The following is a 12,418-nucleotide window of genomic DNA, read 5'->3' as shown; positions in this document are numbered from 1 at the left end:
TATATATATATATATATATATATATATATATATATAACTGTAATGATGCATCTAATTAGTAAGAGGAAACTTTGACATAGCTTTGCTTGTTTCTTGTCTCAATTCTCTTTCCAGCTCATACTTTGATGAAAAAGGTTTGGTGCGACAGCAGCTGGACTCATTCGATGAGTTCATCCAGATGTCTGTGCAGAGGATTGTGGAGGATGCTCCACCCATTGACCTGCAGGCTGAGGCCCAGCACACATCTGGAGAGGTGGAGGAACCGGTGAGTGGCTGGAATCAGTGCCCTTTTTATCATATGTGGTTATGGTCCTTTCTAAAATAAATTGACTGTTTCTCATTTGATTTTTTTTCTGCAGCCTCGGTACCTCCTGAAGTTTGAGCAAATCTATCTGTCCAAACCCACTCACTGGGAAAGAGATGGCGCGCCATCACCTATGATGCCAAACGAAGCTAGACTCCGAAATCTCACGTGAGTTTTGAACCTTTAGACAAAATATTTAAAAAATTGCGTATTTGTTTTTGATTATTGTATTTAATACATCAGGATTTTACGGCTCATATAGTATGATATAGGAGAATAAAGAACTAATATTTGAGGACAAAAAAAATCCCTCAATTTTATTTAGAGGCCCAAACTGAGAAAAAAATATACAGAAGTATAAGATGAAATTCTGATAGCTTGTAGTGTGAATCATTGAGACCTTTATAACAGTATAACAGAGGACCTACATAAAATGCATATAAATATCATTTGTCACTCTTTATCTCTCAAAAATATGTGTTGCAATGTCTTAAGTTGTTTACTTGCACTTAATATTTAAGCGCGTAGTGTTATGATCAAAGCTCTGCAGTTTTTATTGTGTGGGACTGTGGGAACTGCGATGCAATACAATGATGATTTAGAGATGAACAAATAAACGTTCCTCGAAAGGCTTATGTATCATTATTGATACAACTATTTTAACATTATTTTTCTGAAAATGATGTATGAATAATCAAGTAAACAAGTAGACTGTTTTAGTCTAGTATGTCTTCCTCTTGAAATGTTACTGACGATATAAAAGTTATTCTTATAAAAGTCCGTATACAGTATATTTCACAGTTTTTAGAATTATTCTAAAAGGCCTTTTACATACTAAAAAAGTATAAACTATCCAACAGATGACAGACTTTTCAGCAAAGTTTTCATCATGTTGATAATTTACAGACCTTAAAATTTGCGTTAAAGGTTAAAGAGACTTAAGTTGCATGATTTTGTCCTCATATTTGTCCTACATATTTGACAGAGACAGGCAGAGCTTTTATCACATGTTGTATCTGAATGCGCGCTGTGACTTGCAGGTATTCTGCCCCTCTGTATGTGGATATCACAAAGACCATCATAAAAGATGGGGAAGAGCAACAGCAGACACAGCATCAGAAAACCTTCATCGGCAAAATTCCCATCATGCTCCGTTCCACGTACTGTCTCCTCAGCGGCCTAACAGATCGTGATCTTTGTGAGTTGAATGAGTGCCCACTGGACCCTGGAGGCTACTTCATCATTAATGGTTCAGAGAAGGTCAGGTTTTTTTTCTCTTCATAATACTGCATTAAAGACATCATAGAGTTATTTTGTTACTGAAATTGTATGACACAGTTTGTTGACATTTTACACCAATTGAATTTTGTTTCAAAAGTCTGATTTAGATTAAGTGTAATGTGTTCTGTCATTTCTCCAGGTCCTGATTGCTCAAGAGAAGATGGCCACTAACACAGTGTATGTGTTTTCCAAGAAAGACTCCAAGTATGCTTACACAGGAGAGTGCAGGTCATGTCTGGAGAACTCCTCCAGACCCACCAGTACCATCTGGGTCAGCATGATGGCCCGTGGAGGACAGGTCAGTATCTGTAGACTGTAAGCAAGTATTCTGCTTACAGATTGAGCCAAGTCGAGTGGTTTTTGGTTTCTTTAACTCTTAGTGCACAGAATCCTATGCAAATATTTCTTCTGCATCCAGGGAGTAAAGAAAAGTGCCATCGGCCAGAGGATTGTTTCCACTTTGCCGTATATCCGGCAGGAAGTACCCATCATCATAGTATTCCGTGCTTTGGGATTTGTGTCTGATAGAGACATCTTGGAACACATCATCTATGACTTTGATGATCCTGAGATGATGGAAATGGTCTGTCCAATTTTGTGAAAACTTAAGCAATCTTTTGTTTAGTAGAGGTTAATTTAATAAGCACCATTTCATTTGTGATTCAGGTCCAGACTTCTAACAGCTTTCTCTGCTTTTTCCCACAGGTGAAGCCGTCTTTGGATGAGGCCTTTGTGATTCAGGAACAGAATGTGGCTTTGAACTTCATTGGCTCCAGAGGGGCCAAACCTGGTGTCACCAAAGAGAGAAGAATCAAATATGCTAAAGAGGTTTTGCAGAAGGAGGTGCTGCCACATGTTGGTGTATCAGATTTCTGCGAGACCAAGAAAGCATATTTTCTAGGGTAAAATAGTATTATGAATTTATCCTGTTGGCAGTAGCTTTTTGACTTAAAAAAAACAGTAATATTGTGAAATATTATGACAATTTAATGTGACTGTTTTAATATATTTTAAAATGTAGTTTATTTGTATGATGACGGCTGAATTTTCAATACCCATTACTCAGTATCATATAAGCCTTCAGAAATCATTCTAATATCGTGTAATAGAATTAAATTCTGTTTGCTTTCTCTGTTTAGTTACATGGTTCACAGACTATTGTTGGCCGCTCTGGGCAGACGAGAGCTGGATGACAGAGATCACTATGGCAACAAGAGGCTTGATCTCGCTGGACCCCTGCTTGCATTCCTTTTCAGAGGGTAAGAATCAAACATTCATTAAACATTCAAGATGCATTAATTAAATTCTTGTGTATGGTTCAAAATGAAAATTACATCCAGAGTTGAAATCTGTGTCTCTGTTTTTTTCAGAATGTTCAAGAATCTGCTGAAGGAGATCAGGATCTATGCACAGAAGTTTATTGACAGGGGGAAAGACTTTAATCTCGAGCTGGCCATTAAGACACGCATCATTTCTGACGGACTCAAGTACTCTCTGGCCACGGGAAACTGGGGGGATGTAAAGAAAGCTCATCAGGCAAGAGCTGGAGTATCGCAGGTGAACTCAGATATGCTTTCTTTTCTGTTTACAAATGTTTCTTCACAGTTCACTCACTGTTCATTAGAATTTCAAGGTGCTCATTTGTTTCCTCATTGACTTTTTAAATACAAAGGTGTTGAACAGGTTGACCTTCGCTTCCACTCTTTCCCACCTGCGCCGTGTAAACTCGCCTATAGGACGAGATGGCAAGCTGGCCAAACCTAGGCAGCTTCATAACACACTGTGGGGTATGGTGTGCCCTGCTGAGACCCCAGAGGTGGGATACCGTAACACTAGTATGCATGTGACCTTCAACCCTAACCTAAGTTTTCAATTAAGTGATTAAGATGGAGTGAAATTTTGTTGCAGGGCCATGCTGTAGGTTTGGTGAAGAATTTAGCGCTCATGGCCTACATTTCTGTGGGATCTCAGCCGTCTCCCATCCTGGAGTTCTTGGAAGAGTGGAGCATGGAGAACCTGGAGGAAATCTCACCTGCTGCCATTGCAGAGTGAGTGTCATCCTGTTCTATAGGGGGCAGCAGCACACTGCTGAAATCCACATCACAGGATACCATAACACTAGTATGCATGTGACCTTCAACCCTAACCTAAGTTTTCAATTAAGTGATTAAGATGGAGTGAAATTTTGTTGCAGGGCCATGCTGTAGGTTTGGTGAAGAATTTAGCGCTCATGGCCTACATTTCTGTGGGATCTCAGCCGTCTCCTATCCTGGAGTTCTTGGAAGAGTGGAGCATGGAGAACCTGGAGGAAATCTCACCTGCTGCCATTGCAGAGTGAGTGTCATCCTGTTCTATAGGGGGCAGCAGCACACTGCTGAAATCCACATCACAAGCGAAACATTTTGATTTCACAATGATGTTTATAGTTTTTTAATTGACTTTCTTTGTTTATAAATTCATAGTCAGTTATTTAATTTACGTTACATTTACATTGTCATTTAGCAGACACTTTTATCCAAAGCGACTTACAAATGTGGACAATGGAAGCAATCAAAAGCAATGATAAGCAAGTGCTATAACAAGTCTCAGATAGCTTAACGCAGTACACGTAGCAAGGGTTTTTTAAATAATATAATAAATAAAAAGAAAACATAGAATAGAAAAATAGAGAAAGCTAGTTTTAGAGGTCTTTTTTGTTTTTGTTAATTGTATAATAAATGAAAAGAAAACAGATAGAATACAAAAAGATTAGAAAGCGAGTGTTACTTAAAATTTTTTTTTTAAAGAAAACAAGCAGCAAATGAATAGAGTGCAAGTCTAAAAGAGAAGTGTTTTTTTTTAAAGAATATAATTAGAATAGAGAGTGCTAGAGTTAGAGGGTCAAATAAAGATGAATTAATTACATTTTTATAGAATACCATATAATTGTGTTTCTTCCTTCAGTGCAACTAAGATTTTTGTGAATGGTTGCTGGGTGGGTATTCATAAAGATCCAGAGCAACTGATGAACACACTGCGGAAACTGAGGAGACAGATGGACATCATTGTGTCTGAGGTGTGACATCACTTGTGCACCACTCCAGTTTAACGTTTTATTCAGTGTACAGCACCTAACTGTGATCTTGTTTTTATCATGGTCCAGGTGTCAATGATCAGAGATATTCGTGAGAGGGAGATCAGGATCTACACAGATGCTGGCAGGATCTGCCGTCCGCTGCTTATTGTAGAAAAGCAAAAACTTCTTCTGAAGAGACGACATATTGACCAGCTCAAAGAGAGAGAGTACAACAACTACAGGTACATACCTTTGTGAAAAATATCAGGTTTCAGAATCTGCCTGTTCCTCAATAACAGAGTATCTGTCTCTTGTGTAGTTGGCAGGACCTGGTAGCCAGTGGTGTGGTTGAATATATTGACACACTAGAGGAGGAGACTGTGATGTTGGCCATGACCCCAGATGACCTTCAGGAGAAGGGAGTGGCTTATTGCTCCACCTACACACATTGTGAGATCCACCCGTCCATGATTTTGGGCGTCTGTGCATCTATCATTCCCTTCCCTGATCACAACCAGGTACCTACATATTACCTGTATGCTATTGTGGATTTATTAACATTTTCAAGTATTTTAACATCTGCAAGCCCAAATATGATATTTAATTTGACAGTTCTCTTGTATAACCATTTGTAAGAACTTGTATATAAAATAGCGTCTAAATGATACACTCTCCTGTCTACAGTCTCCCAGAAACACATACCAGTCTGCTATGGGTAAACAAGCCATGGGAGTTTACATCACCAACTTCCATGTGCGTATGGATACCCTGGCACATGTGCTCTACTACCCCCAGAAACCCCTAGTCACGACTCGTTCCATGGAGTACCTGCGCTTTAGGGAGCTGCCGGCAGGTAATCTATTTCTTACATTGAACAGAAGTACTGCATCTGTTTCAACACTACCGTTCAAAGGTTTGGGTTCAGTGTGTTTTTTATTTTTTATTTTTTTTTATTCAAGAAGGAATTCGTTAAATTGATCAAAAGTGGCAGTAAAGACATTTAGAATGTTACAAAAGATTTCCATAAAAAAAAAACTGTTCTTTTTTTCTATTCATCAAAAACATACTGAAATTTTCCGCAAATATAAAGCTGTTTTCAGCACTAATGATAATAAGAAATGTTTCTTGAGCATTAAATCATCATATTAGAATGAATTCTGAAGGCTCATATGACACTGACGACTGGATTAATGGCTGCTAAAAATTCAGCTTTGCATCACAGAAATAAATTGTTTTTGATATATAATAAAATTGAAAACCCAATAGAAAATTGAATTTTTTTTTAAATGGTAGTATTTCATGTTTACTGTATTTTTCATCAAATAAATGCTGCCCTGGTGAGCATAAACAAAATCTCACCGAACTCAAGTTTTTGAAAATTAGTGTGTAAATGATCAGACATCATTTTAATTTTAAAACTCGAATCTATTTTTCTTAAAAGGTATCAATTCCATTGTGGCTATTGCATCATATACTGGATACAACCAGGAAGATTCTGTCATCATGAACCGTTCAGCTGTGGATCGTGGATTCTTCAGGTACTGGATTCTAGGTTTTAGCTGGTGAAGTTGTAATGTGAAACATGACTTAAAATTCTCCCTTTTCACAAAGTTCCTGTTTTGATTCAAATGTCTATGATCTCAGGTCTGTGTTCTACCGCTCATACAAGGAACAGGAATCTAAGAAAGGCTTTGACCAGGAAGAGATCTTTGAGAAACCCACCAGAGAGACCTGTCAAGGTGCAATTCTAGTGTTTCTACTCTTACTTTTATCCTAACCAGTCACAAAGCAGCATGTTTGCAGCATCATATAATTATTCTTTCCTTACTATTGCATAGAGTACCTTGTATAATTTATTCAGAGATCGCCATGAAAATAGCCTTGATGCTGGCATGGCGTTAAAAAGTGAATAAAATAAATAAATAAATAAATAAACTATTGCATGGAGCAAAAAAATCAAATCAGAAAATGTTATATATTTGTCTACATGTGTGGTCCAATGTGTTTTTACTTTGAATATTATGTAGTGTTGTTGACATTTGCAGTAAACCTTAAGATAAACATGGAGATGGGATGCATTGCTTGATGCTTTATCATAGCATAAGGTGTATTTATGCATAAGGTGCATTATCATTGCTGGGTTTTTTTTTTCTCTAAAGGCATGCGACATGCCATCTATGACAAGTTGGATGACGATGGTTTGATTGCTCCTGGTGTACGTGTGTCTGGCGAGGACGTTATCATTGGTAAAACCGTAACGCTTCCCGAGAATGACGACGAGATGGATAGCACCAACCGTCGCTACACAAAGAGAGACTGCAGCACATTCCTGCGCACCAGTGAAACCGGTATCGTTGACCAAGTCATGGTCACGCTAAACCAAGAGGGCTACAAGTTTTGCAAAATTAGGGTATATATTGATTTTGACTCTGAGGTTTATTTTATTTATTTTATCTTTAAACACTTTTAGTGCCAAATGCATAAATGTAAATGTTGTATTTTGCAAACTTTGTGCAGGTCCGTTCAGTTCGTATACCACAAATTGGAGACAAGTTTGCCAGTCGTCATGGTCAGAAGGGTACCTGTGGTATCCAGTACAGACAAGAGGTAAGTGTGTACAAAAGTCTGGAGGCTGGTACAATTATTTTATGTTTTCGAAAGAAGTCTCTTATGCTCATCAAGGCTGTGTTTATTTGGGAAAAAATAGTAAAGATAGTAGTATTGTGAAATAATATAATGCAATTTAAAATAACTATTTTAATACATTTTAAAATGTCATTTATTTCTGTGATGCCAAGCTGAATTTTCAGCATCATTACGCCAGTCTTCAGTCACATGATCCTTCAGAAATCAGTCTAGTAAGCTGATTTGCTGCTTAAAAACATTTCTTATCAGCATAGAAAATGGTTGTGGTAAATAATATTTTTGTAGAAACAGGTTTTATTTCAGTCACCTTTTAATCAGTGTAATGCATCTTTGTTGAATAGAAGTATTAATTTAATAGGAAAAACAACTTTACTGACCTCAAACTTGTTAACGGAAGTGTATAATGGAGGCTGTAATGTTGTAGTGCTCATTTTTAATGTTAGTGTGACTAAATGTGTATGTCAGCTTTGTTTAGACTAGCCTGTAGTTGAAGGTCTGTATACAGGATGTAGCTCTTAAGCAGTTCCTGATAGCAGATTGACTCACAGCTGAAGGCCTTGTAAACAGTCACCCAAAAACTCAAATGCAGATAAAGTGCGTGTCTGACCTGAGCTGTGAATTTCTCTCATTAGGACATGCCGTTCACATGTGAAGGAATCACTCCAGATATCATCATCAACCCTCATGCCATCCCCTCCAGAATGACAGTCGGCCATTTGATCGAGTGCCTGCAGGGGAAGGTACTTGGGTTCTCTGCTCCTAATCCTACATATCATGCTTGTCTACATTAGCGAAAGATGTTTATTCTGGGCACATGTGTTTGCACACGTGCACCACAAAGATTCTCCAGCAAAGTCATGTTGACATGTTTAGTACTTTGCAAGGAAGGATATTTTACAGAATTTCTCTTTTGTAATGATTTGTGCACATTTATGCACTGTAAAAAAAACTTTATAAATATGTAGTTAATGTTTAATTACACATTGTAATATGAGCAGCCAGTGTATTAAATATACAGCAGTTCTGAATTCTTCTTTTTATTTCCTCTTCCGTTCAGGTGTCCGCTAACAAAGGGGAGATTGGTGATGCCACGCCGTTCAATGATGCCGTGAACGTACAAAAAGTCTCCAACCTGCTGTCAGAATATGGTTACCATCTGAGAGGCAATGAGGTGAAGAGCTTCTACCTGCCAATGTGGCAGCATTATTAAAGGGATAGTCCACCTAAAATGAAAATTATAAAAATTGTTGCGTCCTGAACTTGTTCCGAATCTGTATTCGTTTCTATCTTCTGTGGAACATAAAAGAAGATATTTTGAAGAATGTTGTTAACCAAACAGCATTGGTTCCCACTAGAAAACTAAAACTTTTGCGAAATATTCCTTTTTCAAATTGCCTGAAAAACCACCTAATGCAAGCGTAAGAGAGTTTTTGCAATATATGGGAGTTTTTGCTAAATTTACATGTTACCATTGGCTGAATTTTCAGTTCGCGGTTTCAAGCTGATTGATGACAAATATGAGGCAGGGCAACAACTCACTGCTTGATGGAGCCTACAGAACGTAGTTAGAATGTTCCTAAAATTTAAGAAAAGGGGCAAAAATGCCCGTTTGAGTTTTTGTCTCATATTTACGTCATATATTTAAGCAATATCACACGAGCAATAGGATAAGTGCAATATCACAGGAGTGCAAATGTGATGCTGATCTTATACAACAGTTAGAAGTTAATATTGTCAACGAAAATATAAATACAAAGCAGAACTGTTCGTCTCCGAGCAACACACAGCGGCATTTCATTTCTTAATGGACGTTTTGAACGAATTGGGTGAATTATAGGCGTGTTGAACCATTGGCTGTAGGCGTGTTGGATTTGAAGCAGCGCTGCACAGACTACAGACCCACCTTGAATGACATCAAAGTACCGCAAGAGTGATTCAAACGCATAAGGAGCCGTCTGCCCTCTATAGCTCTTGTGGTACTTTGATGTCCACATCAATCGATCTGATGGTGATGATCCGCTTCAAGTCGAACAAGCCTAATGATTCAATGGACCATTCATAAAGAACCATTTAATACACTCCTGAAAGAATCAGCCATTTGAACGAATCAAATGAATTAATAAATGATTCTGACTTAATCATTAAGACATTTACCACCACCTACTGGCAGTTTTAGTTTATTAGTTAGAGTATCATTTCATTAAAGGGGTCATATGATGAGATTTCAATTTTTCCTTTCTCTTTGGAGTGTTACAAGCTCTTGGTGCATAAAGAAGATCTGTAAAGTTGCAAAGACTAAAGTCTCAAATCCAAAGAGATATTCTTTATAAAAGTTAAGAGTCAACCACGCCTACCTAAAACGGCTCGTTCTAACACGCCCCCACATATCTACGTCACGATGTGGGAAGATTTGCATAACGCCGCCCAAATGTTCATGCAAAGAAAGAAGACATAACTTTGATTCTCGCTGTAGTATTGTTGTTGCTACCGCCGCCATATTGTGGAGATGCTGTGTGTTTCGTTGTGAAAGCGAAACTACTTTGTTTGGCCTTCCAAAAGAGGAAACAACTAGAAATCAGTGGTTAAGTTGTATTTACAACACTGTTCCAGAACAGTTCAACCCAAATAGTCAGATATGTGCAGGGCATTTTATGGAGGACGAGGAGTTTTTTCTGAGAGAGTAGCCTACAATGTCGGTGTCTGTTTCTATAAAGTGGGGCAGTTCCAACTTTGCAAGGACAGTCTGGCGCTTCTGACTCACAGCCTGTAAGTACGTTTTTTTATATATAAAAAAATTTCCACTGACGATTCAAACATGAGTTTTGAGCACTGAGCAAACGTTTATTGTTTGTCGTTTCTCCGATCACAAATGCAGACATGGTTTTATGTTTATGTGGCGTGATGCAATGCAACACGTAAAAAGACAGTATAAGTCATTATAATCAGTAATTATGTCCCCACTGGATGCAACAAATGCCTTGTTTATAATGGGTTTTATTGGTGTTGTCTCGTCGCGCCGGGACACGGCATCACAGTATGGTAAGGGGCGTAACATTTCCGTCACACGCTTGAGGTATTCAGCCAATCACAACGCACTGGATAGCTGGCCAATCAGAGCACACCTCGCTTTTCAGAACGATGAGCTTTGTAAAAATCAACGCGTTTCAGAAAGGCTGGGCATAGAGGAGAAACAATAATGTACAGTATGTGGAAAAAGTTTTTTTTTAACCTTAAACCGCATAAACACATTTCATTACACCAAATACACAAAATAATGTTCTTTTTAGCAATATGACCCCTTCAAAGAAATAATTTCATATTTCCATAGTAATAATAATAAAATTTATAAAATAAATTATTAAAGGTATAGTTCACCCACCCTAAAATGACAATTGTGTCATCATTTACTCACACTCATGGTCCAAAAGAGTATATGTAATAAATTTTATCAAACAAAATATTTCTTGCTGAAGCTACTTTTTATGTCTGTTTGATGCTTTACACAACAGTGATTTTAATTATCTTTTGGGAGTGATCACTTAATTTGTGATTAATTAGATGAATTAATCACCACATGAAATTTTAATCGCTTACCAGCCCTAATAAATAACAGTTTTCATTTTTGAGTGGACTGTCCCTTTAAGAATGCATTGAAGAATGTTGAAACATGTTTCTAATGATAGTGTTTTTTTTTTTGCAGGTTCTGTATAATGGCTTCACCGGCCGTAAGCTCACCTCTCAAATCTTCATCGGACCCACATACTACCAGCGTCTGAAGCACATGGTGGATGATAAGATCCACTCCAGAGCCCGTGGTCCGGTCCAGATCCTCAACAGACAGCCCATGGAGGGTAGATCACGGTGAGACAGCACTATAATACTTGGGAGATTTTTTTCATGCATAATATATAAAATCACCTATCAGATCTTAATACAGTTTTTTTTTTTTTTCTTCTCCTCCCTTCAGTGATGGTGGGCTGCGTTTTGGAGAGATGGAACGTGACTGTCAAATCGCTCACGGTGCTGCTCAGTTCCTAAAAGAGAGGCTTTTTGAGGCCTCTGACCCGTACCAGGTCCACGTCTGCAATCTATGTGGCCTCATGGCCATCGCAAACACGCGCACACACACCTATGAGTGCAGGGGCTGCCGCAACAAGACACAGGTGAGCAAGCACTAATATCCTGACTGGATCAGGTGGTCATTAAAGGAAATTTCACACTATCAGTTTTCTAAATGCATGTTATTGATCTTATTATGATCGATTCATCCAGTGCATGGATCCAATAAGGGATGGTTGTTGGTTCAGTTCCCACAAGGAGCAAGCAATGACCTATTACCTTAAAGGGTCTAGTGAGCATATTATAGAACTTGTTTTGGATAATTTAAGATGATAAAATGGGCTCTTTCGTGACTCTTTCCATCCTCTGCTCTGCTTTTTCAGATCTCTTTGGTGAGGATGCCGTATGCCTGTAAGCTCTTATTCCAGGAGCTGATGTCTATGAGCATTGCCCCACGGATGATGACCAGTTAAACAACACACAGATGAATGACGGAAAACAGGATATACAGAATAATGGAAAAAATTGTAGGGAAAATGATTTTGAATGGATCCCAACAGCACTTCCTGCGGTAACTACTGGGCTTGTGTACTTCTACAGTTTTTGTTGTTTTTTCAAGTGTTATTGTTCTGGAACAGATGTTTTGGCTGTTCAACCCAGAATAAAATAAAGTTTCCTTTAAAAAAAAAAATTTTTTTAAAAAGTGATCATGACGACATTTTTCTGCACAGACAACACACTGCATGCCTCTTCAAGTACTTGAATCTTTATTCATTAGTGTTATACAAATATCAAAACATAAACAGATGCATTAGATGCTCAGACTTTGAGGACAACACTTAATTCTACTGTAATTTGGGAACGGAAAGTGTTAATTCTTAACACCCAGAAAATTAAACTAAACCTCTGAACCTACACTAGTTGTGACTGGTCATGGAAATCATTTTTTGTTTTTTTTTAGTATTTTTGTTGGCTTGCTTTCACATGTCAATACACATGGCCTGCAAGGCAAAGTTGAAAAACATTTTTTTAATATTTTTTTTTATTTATTTGGTTAAAAAAAATCTGATTTT

General features: G+C 37.8%; 1 protein-coding gene across 3 annotated transcripts in view; it reads left to right on the top strand.

Annotated features, from left to right (window-relative positions):
- LOC107587058 (DNA-directed RNA polymerase II subunit RPB2) overlaps nt 1–12,367 on the top strand; it is a 16,706-nt gene extending 4,339 nt beyond the window's left edge. For all 3 annotated transcript variants that reach the window (XM_016274666.1, XM_016274665.1, XM_016274664.1), the window contains exons 3-25: nt 115–265; nt 360–472; nt 1,345–1,564; nt 1,725–1,883; nt 2,004–2,168; nt 2,291–2,487; nt 2,725–2,844; nt 2,956–3,142; nt 3,258–3,401; nt 3,494–3,633; nt 4,529–4,640; nt 4,728–4,882; nt 4,960–5,158; nt 5,325–5,493; nt 6,082–6,178; nt 6,285–6,379; nt 6,800–7,050; nt 7,158–7,247; nt 7,919–8,026; nt 8,344–8,457; nt 10,987–11,147; nt 11,254–11,449; nt 11,729–12,367. In XM_016274666.1, coding sequence (XP_016130152.1) covers nt 115–265; nt 360–472; nt 1,345–1,564; nt 1,725–1,883; nt 2,004–2,168; nt 2,291–2,487; nt 2,725–2,844; nt 2,956–3,142; nt 3,258–3,401; nt 3,494–3,633; nt 4,529–4,640; nt 4,728–4,882; nt 4,960–5,158; nt 5,325–5,493; nt 6,082–6,178; nt 6,285–6,379; nt 6,800–7,050; nt 7,158–7,247; nt 7,919–8,026; nt 8,344–8,457; nt 10,987–11,147; nt 11,254–11,449; nt 11,729–11,818 — 3,433 coding nt within the window. In that variant the 3' untranslated portion in view covers nt 11,819–12,367. The remainder of the gene's footprint in view (nt 1–114; nt 266–359; nt 473–1,344; nt 1,565–1,724; nt 1,884–2,003; nt 2,169–2,290; nt 2,488–2,724; nt 2,845–2,955; nt 3,143–3,257; nt 3,402–3,493; nt 3,634–4,528; nt 4,641–4,727; nt 4,883–4,959; nt 5,159–5,324; nt 5,494–6,081; nt 6,179–6,284; nt 6,380–6,799; nt 7,051–7,157; nt 7,248–7,918; nt 8,027–8,343; nt 8,458–10,986; nt 11,148–11,253; nt 11,450–11,728) is intronic.
- The last annotated feature ends 51 nt before the right edge of the window (nt 12,368–12,418 follow it).

This window comes from Sinocyclocheilus grahami, unplaced genomic scaffold (genome assembly GCF_001515645.1).
Source record: "Sinocyclocheilus grahami isolate Dianchi unplaced genomic scaffold, SAMN03320097.WGS_v1.1 scaffold89.1, whole genome shotgun sequence".
NCBI lineage: Eukaryota > Metazoa > Chordata > Actinopteri > Cypriniformes > Cyprinidae > Sinocyclocheilus > Sinocyclocheilus grahami.
Note: the sequence above shows the minus strand (reverse complement) of the source record. Positions and strands in the feature narration are given on the sequence as shown.